Source organism: Sebastes fasciatus, chromosome 18, assembly GCF_043250625.1.
Source record: "Sebastes fasciatus isolate fSebFas1 chromosome 18, fSebFas1.pri, whole genome shotgun sequence".
Taxonomy (NCBI): Eukaryota; Metazoa; Chordata; class Actinopteri; order Perciformes; family Sebastidae; genus Sebastes; species Sebastes fasciatus.
The window spans coordinates 19,350,459-19,372,623 of NC_133812.1; the positions used below are offsets into that span (position 1 = coordinate 19,350,459).

The following is a 22,165-nucleotide window of genomic DNA, read 5'->3' on the forward strand; positions in this document are numbered from 1 at the left end:
AGGTCAGAGCTGATGAATCCATGGGTGGTCCTGCAGCTACTAAGAATCCTTTTATTGTAAACTCTGGCTCCTCACAATGTTGGCATATCCTTGACCCTGAGTGAAATTACTGTGGCCATAAACAAAGCATTATTATTCATTCATTAGCAGATATTTAAAGGAATAGTTCAAGATTTGGGGAAATATGCTTACTCCCTTTCTACTTTTTCTACTTGCTCCGAGAGTTAGATGAGAAGACCACTCTCGTCTGCCACCCAGGAGATGGTTAGCTTAGCTTTGCATAAGAGCAACAAAATCCACCCACCAGGCAACTCTAAAGCTCACTAATAACGCCAAATTCACAACAGGCAGCCGCGAAGTGTAATTACATTTTTCTGCAGCCGGGAGGCATGTTTATGTGTTTCAGGTGGGAAGTAATTCTTTGTAACATAGGTCACATGTCACGGGAGTCACAGGATGTTTTTACTGATTGGCTGCCGGTACTCTCTGGCCGCACTTCGCCGCTAAAAGTTAAACCTTTCCCAACTTTTTGTTTGGCTGCAATTCGCCGCAGAATCAAACAGCCACAGCTCGCTGAGCTCGGAAGCAGCCGCCGCAGCTTTTCATAGACATTGCATGGCAGCTCACCGCAGGCTGCACTTCACTGCTGTGAATTCTGCATTAACGCATTATATGCCATAAGTGTAAAAACCACAATTCACCATTTTACAGAGGGTTACGCGTCGGACGATTTTTTGGCCTGTAGCAGTAACCTCCTGGGGTCTCCGTTGGTTGCCTGGCAACTACTCCCAGCCAATCTAAACCCTCAGCAAGAGAGCAAATAAGCTTATATCCCAAAATGTCAAACTATTGCTTTAAATTTCTGTCTCCATGTTCCTCCTCTTTCACATTTCCATTTGTATTCTTCATGCTATATTTATGTAATAAGTATAATACTTATGAATGGTATATTGATATATTAGATACAAATATTTGAGACTGTTTGGTTTAAAGATGATCTGTCTGCATGGAAACTCATCGTTTTCTCCTCTCTCCTTCTCTTTCCATCCCTCCCACTCTTACTTCCTGTCTTCTTCTGTCTAGGGGCTGAATATATGTGCTTAAAAGGTGTTCTGCGTAATGTGTGTATGAGTTAAAGTGTCAAGTGTCGACCCGTGTGTCAGTGTATGCTTGTGTGAGTCTGCCTTATGTCAAATCTGCACTGAACCCCCCTCCCTCAGCAACGCAATGTGAAAAAAGACACAACCATCGAGGATTAAATTGCATTTTCTAACTCTGTAAGCCACAGTTGGCCCAGTGTTGGAGGGTTTCTGCAGCAGTTTGGTACCGAAAAGATTTACAGCACAGCTGGAATGAAAATACTGCCGGCTGGGCAGCTGCGACAAGAAGTTAATTCCTGTTTCGATGAAAAGTTATTTGTTAGGGGTTGTACTGATAAAGAAGGGTAAAGCTACTCCGTCCATCTGTCCTTTTTCCCCGCTGCATTTTTGTCATGCTTACATTTATATTTTTACCTCTCAGAATCTGTTATTGACTCCACATATACAGTAGATGTATTGCACATTTTCTTTTTCACAATAATATAAAAAAAAAAAATGAAGAAACACTTGTTTGTTGTTTATGTTTCATAACCACAGCATCACCAATAGATGATATTATTATATTAAGTGAACTTCTTGCATTATTTCCCCATTAAGGAGAACGGGACACAACCAGTGTCTATGTGTTGTTGGGATCGTCATACAGTAACAGCACTAATGGAGGTGCTGACCAGGTGCAATAACTGATTTTGTTCATAAAGACCAGAGCTATTGATATGATGACTGATAGTAATTAAAAAAAAAGTTGTTTGATGCAGCACCTTTCTGACACATATGCATCCTCTTAGCACTGATCGATTTGTCTGCCGCACTGAATTGACTCCAGCAAATGTTTGTGCATGCTTCACTTCTTTTAGGCCATACTTAAACCTGCGTTGCTCAGTCCGGTTGAATTGGCGATTTGTCTGTTTAGATCTGAACACAGCCGTTGTGCAGACCAAAAAAGTGGAACCGAGACCCGTTAGAGCAGGGGTGCCCACACTTTTTCTCTTGGAGGACCAAAACTGGAACTTAATGATGGGCCATGGGCCAAATGCAAACATCTATTGTGTTGTATTGTTAAGATGCAAAATGGTACTAGGATCCCAAGTTCCCTTAATTGAATATTCTTTTATCTTTTATGTATTTAACCCTTAAAACCCACCTGCTGAATACAATCGGGCTCATTTCCAGTCATACCCAATTTATGCGATTCCAAGACTGTTTAGGGACCCCAGAATGCAGAAATATTAAAATACACCAGTTTTAGAATAGCTGAGAAAAAACACATTTATACTGCATTCAAGGAACGGCATGTTTTTGCCCCAAACTGCATGTGATTATCATAAAGTGGACATGTCTGTAAAGGGGAGACTCATGGGTACCCATAGAACCCATTTTCATTCACATATCCTGAGATCAGACGTCAAGGAACGTCTTTGAAAATGGCCATGACAGTTTTTCCTCGCCAAAATGTAGCCTTACTTTGGAGCTTTATACTGAGCCTCCTTCCCGACAAGCTTGCATGACATGGTACCAATGGATTCCTTTTCAGAAAACTAAGGGTGACATATTGGAGACTACGTCCATATTTTATACAGTCTATGTTTATAGCAGACGGAGAAAATGCATCAAGTTTGCCAACTCATTCATTGATTCTGACCAGAGCTAACAAACTATGGGTTCCCGTGTTGCTTGAGTGAGTTGATGGTGAGTCTGCGTTCACAAGATACAAAGATCTCAGTGGTCACAAACCAAACTATCCTAGAATTTGCAAAAGAAACTGAGAGAGGGAACCCAGTTTGAAAAGAAACTGAGAGAGAGAACTCAGTTTGAAGGCACTGACAGGTGTAAAGTTTGCGTAAATCCTCGTGGGTGATGAGAGGTGGGCAAACAGTGTTTTATGTGCATGTACCCTCCACCACAGCTCTGGCTGCACATTAGACGTGTGTGTTTCCTCGTGCTGGTACAGGATATCCAATTGAGACTTGAGTGGTAGTTTGTAATGTTGTAACTTTGTTAGCTCAGTTTCATTATCTAATCATAGCCGTGCGGTTACAGACTGCAGGATCTCTGATGTCCCCCTCCGGCACTCCAGCCACGGCAGCAGGTGTTTGTTTTAAAGGCTGGTGTAAAAGTGTCTCTGGCAGCCTCTGGGTCTATCACTCCTCTCTCTCTCTCCACTCGTAACCGTTTGGGACATGCATCTGCATCTGTTGTGGCTCAAGCTGTTTTAAGACCACGGCTGAGTTGACAGGGGCAGAAGCAGAAGAAGACAGGACGCAGACTGGATGTAACAGGAAACATAGACAAACCAGCTGTACCCAGAAAGCTTTGGGCCCACATGGGACACTTTGAGTTTCCAAAACTAGAATCATATTATCATCTATGGCCCCAGTGACTGTACTGCTGTGCATATAATTGCAGCAAGTGTATGTATTTTGTTAGAACATTATATGTATTCAGTGCTCCTGTGTGCCAAGAAACCCAAGCAGTAAGGAGAGAAAGGGAAGGAAATATTTCTGGACATTCTTCTCCTCTCTCATCTGTCCTCCCTTTCTTTTCTCTCTCGATCACAAACAGCTGCTCAGTCTATTTTCGTAGTTGTTGCTAATAATAGTCCCTAGTAGAGTAATGTGTGCTCAGATAGGACAGGTTCGGTCCAGTGTGTAGGGCTGGTTATCAAACCTCAGTGATTTTTATTTAGGTGAAGCTCTATCTTTAAACAGCATTCAACAAGTTTGGCTTCTTTTGTCAAATTAAAAAACAGTTTTGGTACCAAAAAAATTATAATTTAGCACCGTGGCATGATCAAAAATATCTAACAATACCTGGCTTGAGTCCAGCGTTGAAGTAGTAGACTAAACAGAAGGTGGAGGGTAATATGCATGTGCACTTGTGGCGATAAGGCCGATGACAGACTCAGTCTGACCCAGACCTCCCCGTCATTATCTCTGTCCAGGCCCGACCGCTAATATGCCCGAGCAACCTGTCAACACGTGGAGAAAAAAACATGCCTCCCTTTCTTACAGACATGCGAACACGCCGACTCCCACACACTGCTCATCGGTCCGTTCTCTGTTGAAGAAGTAAGGTATAACTTAGAGCGAATAGTGCTGGTTGCGATTCACTCTCACTTATAGGGCTCGTCTAATTACCGGACAATGACAGGGCGCAGAAGCACCTATGATAGACGAGCGCTGTATGAGGCAGGTGGTAGTGTTTTACCAAAATGATAAAGAGGGAGCGATGGAGTGTCCATGAAATCATAGAGCATATAATGACACACAGAGGCTAAAACAAACTCTGCTGTGTCATTTTGTTGTGGGTGTATCCTCCGTCATTTAGCACAATGGCTTCTAATCTAATCTAGTCATTTCTGGTGTTTACTGAAAAGCCAGTGTGTCATGGAGAGGGTCTTAAACATGTGAATCTGAGGTCATTCTCTTGCAGTGTCTCTCCATTGTCCTTTCACTCTGTGGTCACACTTACTGCGTCAGCTGAAAAGTGTGCGTATTGTTCTTTTAATATAGTTGGATTTCCTTTTTAAAACTTTACAGTGTGTTGAACTCAATGACTTTCCTGTACCAGGCCCAGGATCATTGTTGTTGAACAGACTGTGGAGGCGAGAAGGAACAACTCCCAATAAAATATCCCATTAGTGGTAGATAGTGCAATCAGAACATTGGCATGGACAAAACAGAGACAACTTCAGGGACATATCAAACACACCAGGGATATACCAGACTATCTGTGTCCCCTTCGCCTCTCAATTAGCTTCTTTAGTGGAGTCTGCTTCATCAAAGAGACCCATTCAGCAAGTTATAGGTGCTGACCTCGGTGAACTCTCTCTGTTGTTGGATGGAGTGAAGCAGATCTTCTCTTCTTAACCGACTCCAACTCGTACACTTGTTGCTCTGCAGACACCTCATTTTGAGGCTTTTTGGTGCATCTCAATTTTGAAATTGTTGAATTATTGTTTAATGTTATTTTGGAAGTTCTGTCTGTAAAATGTAGGTACACTCAGTCTTAACCTTGGGAACACATATACTGTAATAAAAGCTTTCTGCCATACCCAAAGCCATCTTTAGTGAGTGGTACTTGCTCAGATGTCATTATGTCATGACTTAAGTACAGGACTTTGGTCAAGTGGTAACGTTATGAATTGTTAAGTTGTGATGGATGCAAGGGTTAACTTGAGTTTAGAATTTTTATCACAGTATAAACTCCTGCTTCAGTTCAGTTTTTACTTTTTAAGGCACATATCATACCATTTATGAGGCTTTGAATAGATTAATCAGTCGTAAAATCAGCCTCCTAAGTTGATTTTCCACATTTGTTTGTTTTTCTTACTGGCTTTTATGTCATTTGGCGATATGCATACAACAGCAGCAGAGACTGGAATGAACCTTGCTCCATCTTATTGTCTCTTTAGGGCTCTATCAGTCAAACCTTTTGATGCATTCAACCATGCAAGAGATCGAGAGACAGAGAGAGAGAAAGAATGTCGTCAGCCAACATTCGTCTCAACCCTTGTAGCTGTCGCACATTTACAAAGACAACTGTACACTTCATTGGTATATTGAGAGAGATGAACTGGGATACTTTGAGCTAATCCCAGTTTATCTGTCACCAGAGCGCCGTTCATTCCTCAGCTCCCAGTAGACTGTAAGTGTTGATTTTATTAACTGCGGCGCACGACCAGTTGCTGCCGTCTGCTAAAGATAGCGCCATTGTTTAGATCAGCCGTGACATATGTTGGAACACGCTCGTTGAATGCTGCTGACTTTTATTTCTGTCTAGACAGATCCCGCCACTATCTGTCCTCTCTCTGTTCCATGTCAGCGACAACAAATGACAATCTCAGTCATTTCACGACCTCAGCAGCTCTCCGACCCAATCACAAACCCAGCGTCCCATTACCTCACAACTCTGATATGAAGGAGTGAGTTCAGGCGGGCGGCGCGGTTTGATGATTCAGCGCTGGTCACATCCTTGTTGACCCAGCGGAACATCAGATAATGATGAGGCAGTGCTGACTTGGACAGTGTGCCCGCCTCTCCCACGTCCAGCCGATAAAGACGTGGAAATACAAACATTAGAGCTATCTGAGGGAGGCATTCAGGGTCAGAGGTCATACACAATAATACAAGGGTGTTTTGTTTTTTTAAAGGAAGCAGATTGGTGAAAAAACAATTTGATGTTCCTATAATGAACGCTGAAGTTCCTGCTGCAAGAAGATGCTGATCATCATAGTTTACTGTACACAAAGCTCAGAAATGTTTCCAGTAATAGAAAGTTCAGAAAAAATGAGGAAAAAACACAAATGAGCTGCTGATTATGTACCTGAATCCTTCTATATAAAGAAAAAATTGTTAAACCACAAAGAGTTTGTGCTGTTAAATTGTATTTAAAATGTCTTTTCATAAAAATCGCTTTTGTTTTATGTATTTTTTTGTCTAATTTGACACAGTTTTTATTATTTTAGCTAAATGCCGATTAATTCTCTTGAAAACATGAGCCCAGATTACCATCTCATCTCGGAATCGACCACATTTTTACTCGGCCTCGCCTTATTTCAGGACTACAACTGTGCGGACATCACTAAATTGCCTGCGCATTGTCTGATTTATTTGTTAACATCATTACTGTGATTGCTCATAGAAAACGAAGGAAAATCCCGAATTTTACGAATTAAAATTCACCTCTTCAATGCCTTTTGATTATTTTATCACCACATTTCTCATGGTACACGTATACATACACACATATACATATTTATGGAAATAAAAGAGGTGAATAAAGAGGAATTTTCATTTCTTTTCTGTGGGTGTTTTTTATGGCAATGTGGATCTTTCAGATTAATTTGAGGAGCGCCTCAGTGGTTTGCATGTTCCACATTTTATCGTAAGTTTGTCATGCAGTGTGGGACTCGCACTGGTCTGGTCTTGGTCCTGATACACTAGTCTTGGTCATGACTTGGTCTCAGCGGTCTTGGCTACAACACTGCAGTTTGCATCTGGGCAGTTGTGAGAAAATCCTGCTAGACTCCAGATGAAGCTGCAGTTCTTGATTATTGAAAGTTCAGTCTGTTAACAGTACAGTGATCAGTACAGGCAAACAATGCCGGATGTTTAGATTTGTTTCACTGATGATAAAAATCAAGGAGAGAATGAATGTGTGATGTGATTATCACGCTCAGCACCTCCTCTTTGTGCACATTTCAAACTGCGGTTGTGGATATTATCAGTATTGAAGACATCAGTGGGATTCTTGTGTATGTGTGTGGGGTCTGAGAGGGGGGGGAGTGATTTTCTCCCTGATTGTTATGACCCCACGCTGTCAACAGAGCATCTATTCCTGTCTCTGCGTCTGTGCTAATGACACCAACTGTGTGCGCGTGCACGTGTGCGGTGTGTGAGGAGTGTTTAAATAGCCAAAACAGCTGGGATTTTGGAGTCCAACTGATGGCTGTGGTGAAGATGGCTGTGGTGAAGTGAGAGTGATTACGCTCAGACCTCGTGCTGTTGCATTTGCATGTGTGTGTGTGTGCATACATTTGCATTAGTGGGTGTCTCGCAGCAGAGGGATGTGTGTTATCCATTAAAGTAAATGGGGAAAAAAAACTCTGAATGTAGGGCAGGGGGCTCAGTGAGGCAGGATGGGGGGTTGAGCTGTTCCACTCTCTCCATCCTGGAATGTACTCCCAACCTTCATGCTTTTAGACTGTGTCACCGTCCAGCTATGTCTCTCTTTACCTGTATTATATTAAAGAACACTGCATGAGCACAAACCTCTTCAACAGACAGATCTTGGCACAAGAAGCTCCTGCCAACTGAGGGCTTTTCTAGCCTACACAATCCTCGCTGGCTGGATAACTTGAGACCGCTGATTTGATTAAGCTTTCGTGCGTCTGAGCCAAAAGTCAAAAGCTGAACTTTTCCTGGATCTCCAGGATTTGAGGTTCTCATAACGTTGTGTAAAGGTTTTCTGAGCTGCGCCTGTTTCTTATTCACAAACAATCACTGTAGTGAACTTCCTAGCAAAGCCAGTTTTCCACCAGTGGCTTTAGAGGAGCTCCAGAAGTGATTTTGGGGTGGATTAAGCTCCTTGTTAAAGGCCACATTGATGGCAATTCGCCTACTGGTAACTTTCCCAACTCATATTCACTGTTTGTCTTTAGATTTTGCAGGATGACCACCGCTCCACTCGGCTTAATCTTAGCTAAGGAGCGGGAAGTTAGGGGGTGTAAGAAATTATAGATCGCGATATTATGTTTTGTGATACTGTATAGATTCACAAAAACACTGTATTGATTTTTAATTAATAGTTTACATGCAAAGATTAGTGGCAAACAGTGGCTCAGGTTGCACAAAAAGTAGTGCTATGATGTTGGATTTTAAAGGGGCTGTGATAAATGCAACTGCAGATCCCACTGTTCTCGAATAAAAACCTCAGATTTTAAAAAATCGCCATATATCGCCTTGCTTACAGTATCGCAATATATTGAATTGTGTATCATTATACGTATCGTACCGCCAGATTAAGTATCAAAAAGTGGGGAAGCAAATTAGCATCTTCACATTCATGTGGAGTTCAACTTTGGTGAACTTTTAGCGCAAATATCACCACAGCAGGTGATGGCCCTCGCAAGCATTTGTGCATGTGTGACTGTGCCTTTACACTTTATTTGAGCTTTTGCTCTAACAGATCAGTCTTGGTATGCTCTGATGAAGATCTGTTAGACCGAAAGCTCAAGTAAAGTGTAACAATGTAAAGATCTAAAGACCGGGGGCCTTTTTTTCGTGCGATTATTTCAATATATTTTTTTCAAACTGTTGTTTTTATCATGATTACTTTCACACAGAACGTGAGTATTACGCGGTGAAAAAGCAATGTACTTGCAGGTTGAGTTGCGCCTTTATTTATGAAACTCGGAGACTTCGTTGTCCGAACCAAGACGCCAAACTTTATTACTCCTTTCAACCTTGACAAAGACAGCACAGGCCAGATCCACTCCTCCTGTTCTTACCTTTCACAATAAAATCCCTACACATATAATATTTGCAGGCGAGTATTTTGCATTTTTGTGTTGTTTATTCGTCACGCCCCGAGTGTGCAGATATCTCTTTTATCAGTTTTGTCTACAGATTTTAAAAGGCAACTTAGTTATCCTATAAATTCTCTCTTGAAATGTATAAGACAAGTATGTTAAAATATCATCCATATGTTATGTATCTGTTCCAACACTCGTTTTTATGGCTGCACTATTACACGAAAAAGGAAATGTCTTGTGCATCGTTTGGTGCAGTGAATGTAAATCAATGGCTGTCTTGAAGGAGGGGATTTAATGTAAAAAGTATGGCATGCGCTTTGGGATATTGTCGACAGCCATGTAAATTAGATTAGCTTATAGTTAATGGGATAAAACTTTCAAAACCACCGGTATGCTCCTTTAAGCCTCCTGTTGAGGTTACCACAGTCCCAGTGTATGTTGTAACTCTCTAGTAGACGCAGACACTCACAACGAAAGCTAATAGACTAATAGTGGGTTAGATTGCCCACACTAACATAAAAATGGAGCAGAACCAGGTCTACTTTGTATAAACGAGAATGAGTGTGTTAATCATGTCCTGTGACACGCATGCATTAAGACATGCAGCCCGTCATTTTCACAGTGTGAGGTCGGGTTAGTGCATTCATTTGTGGGAAGATAAACATGACGGTAACGCCTCCGCGTGGCTCAGGTCAGGGAGGTTTGTATCTCTATAAGCCACTCACATTTTTATTCTGTGCCATCCTCATCTAAGCAATACACACTTTTATCTGTATATTGAATATACAGTCCATGTCTTGCATGAAAGGCTGTCAAATGTGCACAAACATTCACACACACTCGAACCCAATCAGCTGCTGTCAACTGGATACTGTTAGAGTGTTAAGCTGGGGGTTCAAGAGAGAGAGAGGAGGAATGCAATCTCAACACCTTCAGCTTCTGCCCTCTTCACCTTGCATGTTGTTCTACAGGAATGCCATTAGCTCAGTGAAAAATGGTTTTGTGTGTGGCTCATGAATGTGAGTGTGCAGATGTCTGCATGCCTGTCTGTGTGGTGTCTTGAGAGCAGGAGAAAGCGCTAAAACAGAATACATTCTGTGAGTCTAAGGGTGTCTATAAACATTGATTTGAGTATTCGAGGTATTGTGTGTGTGTGTGTGTGTGTGTGTGTGTATGTGTATCAAGTGAATGTTGGGTCTCAGACGGCACTTTAATGTTGTAGATTAAGTAGGCACCGGCTGTGTGCTGATTGAAACCAGACGCTTTTGCTCAGACACATGCTCACATGTGCCAGCACATTGTTTCAATGCACCTTTTTTTTTTTTTTTTTTCCGAAATTCTATACATCCCTTCAAGGGAAAATTATTACCCAAAGTGTTATGCGTTTTGTCATCCAAGCACTTAAGCTATCCACTACATAACTGTGCTATTTTTCAAATCTGATTTGGAACCAAACTCGATATCTTTATGTGGCTGCAAATGAATCCCATCTCGTGTCAGAAGTGTTTGTTGTGCCAGCTGATTAGACTGTAATCAGGTCATTAAATGTGCGTTATCAGTGGTTATAATCCTCATAGATGTGGTTCAACGTTAAAAGGCAACGAGGGTTGGATGACGCTGGAGTTTCCCGTGTGAAACCAACAACGTGTAGTTGTCTTTGTGTTCACAAGCGTTAAGTTTCACTTTCACTTTTGAAACATAGTTATTTTAAACCAAAACACTATGTGTTTTCCTAAACTTAACTAAGTGGTTTTGTTGCCTAAACCTAAAGAAGCTGTTTTATTTGTGTGTTTCATGCAGTTTTATGTGTTAGAACGTGCTACTTTTAAGTTTCGCTTTCACTTTTATGACGTATAGGCTAGTAGGCCCCTACTGACCCACATCTACGACGCTTATATTGAGCGATAACGCACATTTAATGGCCTGATAACAGTCGAACCGGTTGCAGCTTCAGATCAAGTTGCACATAATTCTTGGTTCACCCAGGATAGAGTTAGATGAGTGTCACCACATTAAGCTTAGAGTGTATCACAGAAATGTCATAGTGTAGATTAAGCTGTCTTTATTGGGGCCAAAATCTCCGCGAGCTAAAGCAGACCAAGCATTAAAGAATGGCCCATGTCTGATCTCACCTCAGATTTAGCATGGTTTAATATTTCATTACATCCCCTCTGGCTCACGGGGCTTTGTACCAACTGCACCGGTCAGCACATGGCCCACAAACACACACATGCACACATGCACACACACACACTGGCCTGCAGAGCCCAGTGAAAACAAAGCCGGGCTCTGCCAGTGTAAACACGGCCCATTGTTACGGCCGTTCTCTTTCCCGCCTCGTATCTTCGCTACCCCGTGGCGGTCCGGGGTTCTGAGAGGTACAGCGCTGGCAGGGCTCCCGTTCAGAGGAGTTATATTAAGACTCATTTGCCATGCGTTTATGTGACCATGTCATTATAATGCAGGCTGCAGAGTGTGATTTATGTCCTCGGTTTCTCTCCCTCGCACTCCTCTTTCTCTCTTTTACTGGTTCAGTTTTTACTGCTTGGCTCCTTTAAGTGTGGTTTGCGGCCGTTTGCTTCGAGAGGTTTTAGGTTTTTTGACAATTATTTTTAGACAAGCAGCAGTCAATTTACTATAATGTACCAGCTTCTGCCAACAAAGTTAAGCCCATAGAAAAACATGGGAAATGGCTGTTTGGAAGGATTCATATTCTGATGTTGTGCACATGTGCGTTCTATGTATGTATCAGGTGTGGTTGTGAGCCGGTGTCTCTCAATTATGTGTCCTTTTAATGGTGTAAAAATGTGAGTGTGTCACATCGTGGCGTCTCTCAGCTGTGACCCTGGAACACATGTGCAGCCAATTAGAGCCAATCAGAAGGCTGTAATCAGGGCGTGGCGTGGGGACGGTGGCAGCGTGGCAGTGGGGGAGTTTTAAGACCCGTGATTAGTGTGTCAGACTGATGAGGAAGGACATGGGGGAGCTGCCTGGCCGAATCCCATTTCTTCATTTCCTTGCGTTTTTCACCTCCACATTTGTTTATTTAGTCAGTGCCAACCAGACCTGGATATAAATGGGGTTTCAAATTCTTGGTTTTTTAACCTATTTAGGCGACAGATTGGTGCGGTTTGCCACATGAGATGATGCAATTACAGAAAGGTATTTAAATGTAAGCGTATACCTTTCTCCAGCTGGCAACTCACCTATAGCACCATGTGAATTCTCCTGATGCAGTACGGTGAACCCGTCTGAGCAGATTAAAACACAGACCAGGAATCATTTACTGACTCCTTTTTGCTCGTGGCGAGCAGAAAAGCAAAAGGCTGGAACCAGATTCGGCGGAGCTCTTTTGAAGTCTGAGTTTCTGTAAACCAGCTTTGTTGTTGTTTGGTGCTCAGAGTTTCTGCAGAAAGATAGCATCAAAAACGTCCTCTTCTCACATGTGCATCGCTCCAGACATCTCTCTCTCTGCTCAGCTGACACAAGATAACATGGTACATTGTGTATTGCAGAATGAATTAGAGAGTACTAGTGTGTGACTTTGCAAGGAAGTTAATCAATTACTGTTCTCATTGGCTGCACTACAGTGAAAAGAACAATTTAGTGAGTTTAGTAAGTCAGTGTTTTACTTAACGTTAAACCCAGTTGAGCGATTAGAGCAGAGTCACAGTAGTTGCACTATATAGACGCTGCTGTTATTGTTACGTGTGAGTGAAGGACTCATATCTCATATCCCATTTAGCAAAGTCATAATCAAATCAAACATGTTTTACTTTGTGGTTAAAACTTCTATAATACTGCTGTACACTTGTACTATATACTCACATTTCAGTATTAACATTTATATTGACATTGCGGAGTCTTTACAGTCTTTATTGGCTGCAGGATTACAAACTTTGTTTGATAGTTTGAATATGGAAAGTGGACAACTTCATTCAACAATGTTTATAATAAAGTAATTTTCGATAAATTGTGAGGTAAATATTGGAGTAATTTGGCAGTAATTACAACGAAATTTCAAAAAGGTTACTTTCTAATTATCACCTAATTACCATGAAATTTGCGGCGCTGTAAAATGAAGAGTTACCATGTCTTATTTTGTCAGTCCAAAACCCGAAGATATTCAGTTTAATATGACATAAAACAGAGAAAAGAAGGAAATCTCCATATTTGAGAGGCTGAAAGAAGCATTTTCTGCCATTTTTGCATGAAAAATGACTTTAATGATTAATCAATTATCAAAACAGACATCCATCTAGTCCCCATCTTTACATATATATACTGCTCAATGATGGCTATATCTGTGTGCCGTGTCATATGTGCCCCGGCCAGAGTGCCCTCCGCTCTCACCAATACATCCTGTGCTGTCAATCTCTAATGTCAGCAATCTATCTAAAAGGTAAATGCTGTATGCCATTAAATAATCTATGCAATAAATGCCAGTAGTTAAATGTTCCTGCTCCGTCTTTTTCATCATTGCTTATTGGAAAAACCTCATAATGTGTCCCAGGCATAAGTAGTATCCAGCGGAGGGGAGCGTTGTGAGGTCTGCGCCGCTCCTTCCTGCACTTTGATTGACTCTTGGAGCGCTGCCAGAAGCCGTCTCTGGAAATCTGATCAGTGTGTTTATTCATCGGCCTTTAAACAAATGCTCCATTTTTACCCTAAATCACATGTCACAGTTTCACTATTAGTGCTACTGATGTCAGCAAAACGCAGGCAGCTGATTATTCTTCACTGCCTGTTTGTTTGTCTGGAGCAATGAAGATGCAAGACGGACAGACAGCTGGACAGACGGTCATCAGTTGAGCTGTAAATCAACGCTGATCTGACAAACACTGTGACCGGAGCGTGGCCCGGCCTCCGAAACCACATGTGAGCGGGCAGGAATGTATAGCCCACTGCATTGTGGGTTTGTGTCTGTGGGGAAAGAGTGCAGACTCCCTGACTCACAAGACACTGTGAGGTTGGGGGATGTGAAGGGGTGGTGAGGAGGAGGAGGGGGGGAGCATAACTTTCGGGAATTAGAGTGCAAAGTCAGGAGGAGTGTGTGAATCACGACCATCGTGCTGTCTCATTTATAGCTCCTTATTCTTCTTTAGCAGACAGGAGTTACCGCACGGAACCAAAGCAATGTACTGTTGTGGACGGGGTCGGCAGCAAAACATATTTTAGCCACCTAAAAGAAAGGCCCACCTAAAAAAAATCAATATCAGTGTACGCTATATTTAGAATATTTTCACTGGTTTATCTTGCCACGAGGCAGCTATACAGTCTCTGTAAAAAAACAGTAATTTTACCTCAAAGAACACAGGAGTTGCTGGTCTACCGCTGCCTCAATCAGTTAGTGTTATTGTGTGAATTTGGTTAGTTTGGATTCACCAAAGTCACACAACAGCACAAAGAATTAAACCAATTGAGGCAGCGGTAGACCAGCAACTCCCATGTTCTGCAAGGTAAAATTATTGTTTTTTTCAGTGGAGTCTGGTGGCTTCGGCGAGAGCATAGATGGATATTCTAAATATAGCGTACACTTATACTGATATTGATTTTTTTAGGTGAGCCTTTCTTTTAAGTGTCTAAAATAAGTTTTGCTGCCGGCCCCATCCACAGCAGCAAAGTATATTGTTTCTGTTCTTCTTCTTCTGAGGACGTGCCGACTGTCATCTACTGTAGGTGATACGCTGACGATGGATACCTCACACAACCCCTCTTCAAAACACACAAACTATCCCTTTAACACTACTCAGAATCAGAAAGATAAGAAATATTTATGAAGTGTCATTTCTTTCTGAATATTTGCAGACTTCCTGCTTATACCAATATATTTATGATTAACAAATATAAGCAGATAATATTGCCTAATCGATATTTTTCAGGCTCCGTGCAGAACTGAATTAGAAATGACCGCTATACATCTCCTTTTAAAATCATCTAATTATCCTTCTGTATGTTTCTTTGATTCCCTCTCCCCCCACCCAACCTCCCCTCCTTTGCTCCACCTATCCTTCTCTTTGAAGTCCCAAAGAAGTTGCTCCAGGAGCATGGACTGGTGTACTCCCCTCCACCCAGCAGCACCCATGACCCCAACATAGTGGGAGACAGCCCTCCGGAGGGGAGCTCAGTCAAAAGCCCCGACGCTGTTCCAGGTGAGCAAAATGACCAACACTCTCACTCTCTCACACACACTGACACACACACTCGGCCTCCCATGGAGAGCAGTTAACACTAAACAGTCCCGAGGCCTCCCAGGCATCAAGAGAAACAGTAATTCAGGTCTCAAGTCAGGGCATATATGTATGTATATTTAAAGTCGCCCGGGTTCAACTGTTTCCATATGTATCCAAGCAGAGCCATCGGTTTGGACCATTTATGATCATTGGTCTTAAAAATATACTGCTTTTCCAAGAGCCAACGATGTGACCACAGTCTAAATCAGGCTGCTATACTGTCTAACCCCCATCGAGAGAGAAAGACAGACGAAGAACAATGAAATGAAAGAGCGCCAGCAAGGAAGGAAATTTAAACAAAGCTTTATTCATGAGGGATGGTGGCCTGCGTCCAGCACACTAATTACTCTGCTCAGCCACCGGCGCTGTTCTGATTAGGAGGATAGACGAATGAATGAGGAGGTAAGAGAGGGAGCGGACAGGAGATGTGTGCTGTGGTGCTGCCAGTGCCTGACGCATGAGTGGCTGCACTTCCTTCCAATCTCTTCACCTAAAGCTCATCTAGAAAAACCTGTTTCCACCTCTGATGTACCGATGAAACATATGCAGGCGGAACACGAAACATTTTACTGTAAATATAGGTGTCCTCATCGTCTAGGTTCGTTCGTCTCATTTCTCTTTGTTTTTGTTTTTTTCAACTGGATAGAGGGATGGGCGTAAAGAAACAGATTTGACCTTTCCGCTTGACCAACATGTTGTCAGTTTACTAAACAGCTGGATCACCGTTTTCACAACATACTTTTTAAAGGAATAGTTTGATATTTTTGGGAAATACTCACATTCACTCTCTTGCCCAGAGTTAGATGAGAAAATTGATACGATTTAAGGAGGACCTATTATGCTTTTGTGCTTTTCCCCCTTCTCTTTAGTGTGTTATATAGTTTTTTTACATGTAAAAGGTCTAGAAAGTTACCAAAGTTTGTGCCAAAGTATGCACCTGTAAATAAGCATATTAGGTCCTCTTTAAATTGTTGATTTTCCTCTTCTCTTTGCACTCAACTTTCATATGTGTCATATGCATCATACCAAATGGAAATTATCTACTTACCCAAATTTCAGCCGGACTTATTTGTGTCTTTGAAAACTTTAGGATCTTGTCTAGAATTTAAAATAGAAGTTTGTGAATTCGAACACCACATGGGAGGACAGGATCACTTTTTAAAAATGGACCCGCCCGTTAGAAAGGTTAAAGAGGTTAAAGCTGTAAACCACAAGATGTTGTCTTTTTTTTTTTGTCCCTTTAGCCGTGATTCCGGCTATACCTGGTCATAACTACCCTGTTACTCTTATGTCTGTTCATAAAGGGATAGTTTGGGTGTTTTCAAGTGAGATTGTATGAGGTACTTATCTATAGTCAGTGTATTACCTACAGTAGATGACCGTCGGCACGCCCCGTTTGGAGAAACAGACAGGAGTACCAGCACGGGAGCAAAGCAATGTACTGCTGTGGACAGGGACGGCAGCAAAACATATTTGAGACACCTAAAAGAAAGGCCCACCTAAAAAAATCAGCATTAGGTTAAGTGCACGCTATGTATAGAATATTTTTGCTGGTTTACCTTGCTGTCAGAGAGCTCTTTCCAACGTGGAACTGAAGCAGTCGTATTCATCTATGCTCTCGCCAGAGCCACCAGACTCCATTGAAAAAACCTGTAATTTAATATTTTGCTGGTCTACCGCTGCCTTGATCGGTTAGTTTGTTTTATGTTATTGTGTGACTTTGGTGAATTCGAACTAACCAAAGTCTACTGTAGGTAATACACCGACTACGGATAAGTACCTCATACAACCCCACTTCAAAACACCCGAACTATCCCTTTAACACATCTCTGTTCTGTTGATGATTGTGAAAACATAAAATGTCACTCCGTTTGAGGCGGATCATTATTGTGTCAACACACATGCAGAATTTATTATTGTCAAAATGTCATTGAATTATTTAGATTTCAAATAAATAAATTATTAATAATGATTTCACCTGAATTGATCAAGTTAAAAGTATTCAATCAAAAGAGCAACTACTGCATTTCCATCATTAAGTATTCTGTATTTTCTCGCATTACCGGTGTTTCCTATTGACGATTCGTTAGAAAGAGAGATTGCGGTCTGGTGGTTGAATGTTAGCTGATGTGTGCGCCACCACAGCCGTGGGTCCAGGTGGAAACATTTACCTTCTCAGTGAGCAATTCTAGTCTAAACTGCATTTATCAGATAAAGAGAGCCTGACGCACCTTACTGACTTTGCAATTAGAGGTCATTGGTGTGTGTGACAGTTCACCAAAGCATGCTTACCTACACTGACAAAAAATAATCAAGCAGGTAAATATGACTATGCATGCACACGGAGGTAAGACTTAGGTCATTGAAGTGAGTGCTTCTGTTTATTTTGGTCTGTCTCAGCTTAAGGTTTGTTTTCAATGCTTATTCGTGGAGCTAAAGTTACAGTAGTTTAACAATCCCACCTAAACACCTCTTCAGGTTAACTAGATGCGACTACACTCAGAAAGTAATCTATGCTCCTCCTCCGACTCTTGCATATACAACACAAGCCGGCATGTAAACACCAAAAAGAAGTCATGCTGCGATGAAAATCCAGAGGAAGAAACATTTGTTCTCGTCTATAAATAGATTGTTTTCTGAGATTTTTAGAGGAGGCTTTTGAAATGTTGCCAAAGTACAAACTTTTCCCATGTGTCCCGTCTGTTCTCTTAACGACCTGAGTCAGAATGAGTTTGACAGAAGCGGATGTTGTATTATCTCCTGAATCACACAAGTGAACATGTGTGCGTCTTTTATGCGTGATGCATCTTTTTTATACAGAAGCGTATCTCCTTTAATCGAAAACCACAGCGAGACGGCGGATGACTCAGCGGTCCGAACGCTGTAGTCACAATACCTCGGAGAGAATACGCTCTGACTTTACAGTAAATGTGTGGCGTCATAATCTGACTGTACGTGTGGTCATGAAAACATCTGTCTCTAAATAGAGAATTCAAATTAACTATCCTCTTAGTCTGCTTTGTGTTGTTAAACTGAACTTTCCTGCTTTTGCAGAGAGGAAGAAGATCAGGGAGACGAACCCCAACGAGGAGAAGTTTTCAGAAGCCGGAATAGGAGGAGGAGGAGGAGGTGGTGGAGGAGGAGAAAGTCCACCACGGCCCCCAGACATGAATCCCATCATCAACTCCACCTCTAGCGCCAACATGGCCCTCATCAGCAACGCACTGGCAGCCTACAATTACATATCAGGTAGGACAACATCACTTGAGTAGCATAAAGATGCAGGTAAGTTAGAGACCTTAAGATGATCTCTTTTCACTCCTTCCACCACATTTTTATTAGAGAACAGGGCTGGATCTTAATATCCAAGGGCTGATTGAGCTCTAGATTAGTTCTCGGCCAGTCATATGTGTAACAATGGGATTTTAGTGCATGATTTCATGTGTGCTAGGGTTGCACAATTAATCAGATATTAATCACGGTTTTGGCTTCTCACAATTAAATGAACATGATCGACTGCTATATTGACGTTTAAAATGCTGCACTCATAGAAAACTCTGCTGCATATCAAATCGAGCGCTTCCTAAACAAATAGCCAGCCTCCAGGGGGGGGATCCAGATGTTTTGGCTTCACTTTCGGGGAGCTGTCATGCCACTGCGTGCGCACCCTATAACGGCAGCCTGTGAAAAACTATCCTAAATGTTGCGGCTGCAGTCCAGAGTAGAAGAGTTATGTTTTGGGTAAAAAGTTTTGGTACAATTTTATTTATATTTTTGCTTTTAGGAGATGCACTGTGAATAAGGACTAGTCTTATTTTGATGCATATTATCATACATTAGCAGGAATGTAGCACAACATGGAAGTGAAAGCAGTGCTCCGTTTATTTAAATGTTAAAATGCAATAAAAAATATTTTGCCCCTAAAATCAATGAATAATTGTGATAAATAATCATGATTGAATATTGATCAAAATAATTGTGATTATCATGTTGGCCATAATAGTGCAGCTTGTGTGTGCTACATGTGTGTGGCATGTTATCTTTTGGGTAAAAACAAAAAAAGCCTGTTTCCTTTTTCCTGGGACTGAACGTGGGTAAATGTGGCCCGAAGGAATGCAGATGTTAGGCAGAGATAACAGCCACTTACACACACACACTCAGTCACCTGCTTCAGCCAGCTGCTAAAACAGACGCTGCAATATTCTATGTGTTTGGATACTTCCTGTTTTATGACCTCAAGTAAACTCAAATAAACAGTTTATACATAGCGAGATGCATAAGTCGTACAGTCAGATAAACATAATGTAGGTTGAACATGTGTAAGATCAGCTAACTGGACTTCTTGAAGAGTTTTCTAACGTTTGTAAGCTGCCATAAAATTTATATTATTAATATTTGCAGTTTATTCCCTTTTTCATTTGGAACTTTGAGGGTCTAATGATCTGAAAACCTCAGTACAAATGAAAAGAAAGATGCTGAGTCACAGAGTATAGCTGAGTAATAGTGTTATGGCATTAAGCTTGAGGTGGTGGGACACATTAACCAACATTAACAACATGTGAAAACACATTTCTGAACACGAGAGGAAGGAGAAGTACTTAGCAGAATTTGTGAGACATTTTTGCCAAACCAAGTCTGGGAAGTGACTAATATGAGCTGTAAGCCAACATTCATTACAGCGAGTGAGCCGTCAAGTGAAATATTTCATAACAGAGCAGGTTGAACAGGTCAGAGGAAAATAAAAACCATCAGTCACAAAGATCCAATTAAATGTTTGACATGTTTTCTGTAACTAAACGCAGCACTTCTTGTTCTCCATCTTTCTCCCCCCCTTAATAACAGACCACCCAGAGCGGGCGGCGCTCTTCTTCGTCTGCGGCGTGTGTCTGGGCCTCTTCCTCACCCTCTTCGCCCTGGTGATCCAGATCTCCTGTCGCACCGACTGCCAGCCCCGCCAGCGGCCTCCAACCAAGAAGCGAGCGCGCCCCGCTGACTCGTCGTCCGAGTCCAGCGACTCGGACTCGGACTGGGACACCACCTCGGACCTGTCGGCGCGCCGGCACCGGCGGTTCGAGCGCACGCTCAACATGAACGTGTTCACGTCGGCGGAGGAGCTGGAGAGGGCGCAGAGGCTCGAGGAGAGGGAAAGGATCATCCGGGAGATCTGGATGAACGGGCAGCCTGACATCCCCGGGACGCGGAGCCTCAATCGGTATTACTGAGGACTTGCTGAGGGGCTTTTTATAGAAGCTTGACTTGAAAATTTAGTACGCACTTGGGTTGGAAGAGGCAAGAGACCCTCATGCAGCTTTATAAGCAAACTGTGGACTGATGAGAACAGTGCAGACTTGGGAAGAAAGTCCTCCCTCTCTGCTGGTTTGCTTATTCCTCTGGGCATCATAAGCTGCACCCCATTCAGTCAGAGAATAAGCTCCCACTCTGCTTGGAAAGCTCACCTCTTTCTGCCGGAAGCAAGGGGTGAAAGGCTACGCCGCCTTGCCCGTGACCTCAGCAGGCCTTTTTGAAGTGGGGATTTATGGGTTAGCCGCCTTAGACACACACAGGCCTGCAGAGACTGAAGGACCAAGGCCTTCGGATGGCTGTTTCATTCAGAACGTGACACTTGGAGCTTCATGCTCGGCACCCTCCAGTATTCAAGTGTGAACGCTACAGAGGGGCAGCGTAAAGCAGAGAGAAGTGCACTATGGGACGTTAACGTAAGACAATCTTTTCCACAGAGGATAACCATGCTGCCTTTATAAAAAAAAAAAAACCAAAATATATTTTTGGGGGATTCATCTCAACCCTTATGAAATCTATTTTATAATATTTAATAGTTTATTGATGTTGTGTGTATTTTTTGTTCTCAAGTATGGTTTATTATGAGATATTTTTATACTTGGCGAAGGTTGTCTGGCACCTCAGGGATGCAATCCTAGTGTTTCTGTGTTCGGTTGATGTATTTGCTTCCTAAAGAAGGGGATCAGCCTGTTTAAACAGCTAAATGTCAGCATTTAAAGAAAAAGAATTAGAGAGATATCATATATATAAAGAACCTCAAAGAGGTTTAGTGATTTAACCTTATTTTTGATACAGTATGTTTTAATTCACAGTGCAGTGCCTTTTCTAGCTATTAAGTCACTGTTGTCAAGCGTGCAGCTGGTGTATAACCCAATAACTGGTCGTGATTTATTAAATTGGATATCCCAGATTTATTTTATCATATATGTATTCCCCTTTATTGTTTGGTGAGGTGGAGCATGTGTCATTCTCCCCAGATGTAGATGGACGTAACAAGAATATGCCAATTTTTACCAGTGAATTTTCTAGAAATTATATTTCAGGTTCTGTGTCGACCGTGCCCCCTTACTTCAAAGAAACCAGTGCTAAACCAGATGTTCGCTGCTCGTGGCCATCTGGAGAAGGAACCAGCACTGGAAAAAAAAAAAAAGGTTCACACATGGACCTGCAGTGCAACCTGCGCCTCTTAAATCATGTCGCCAGTTTCATAAAATAAGCTATATTGTCAATCCAGCTCTGTTTGCGCTGCCCTGGATTCAAGAGTAGAAATGATTATAGTTTTCATATTAAAAAAAAAGCTTGGTATTTTCCTGACTGAGAGTTTAATTGAGAGTACACAGGACATATTAGGGTCATCCACGTAAAGACGGCCACTCTATATCTAGTTTTTATAAAGACTGTTTCAATTTAAGTGGGGTTTAAAATGTGCCGATAGCTGGTAAAGTGAGACCAAAATATGACTCCTGTGCTTGGAATAAACTGTTCAAAATAACTAA

The 22,165-nt window shown here is 41.9% G+C and overlaps 1 protein-coding gene across 2 annotated transcripts in view; it reads left to right on the forward strand.

Moving 5' to 3' along the window:
- Nucleotides 1–22,165, forward strand: part of eva1aa (eva-1 homolog A, regulator of programmed cell death a) — an 86,521-nt gene extending 64,356 nt beyond the window's left edge. The window contains exons 6-8 of one of the 2 annotated variants that reach the window (XM_074615165.1): nucleotides 15,159–15,287; nucleotides 18,423–18,617; nucleotides 20,211–22,165. In XM_074615165.1, the coding sequence (XP_074471266.1) occupies nucleotides 15,159–15,287; nucleotides 18,423–18,617; nucleotides 20,211–20,590 (704 nt within the window). In that variant the 3' untranslated portion in view covers nucleotides 20,591–22,165. The remainder of the gene's footprint in view (nucleotides 1–15,158; nucleotides 15,288–18,422; nucleotides 18,618–20,210) is intronic. The other variant, XM_074615166.1, reaches the window with a different exon arrangement.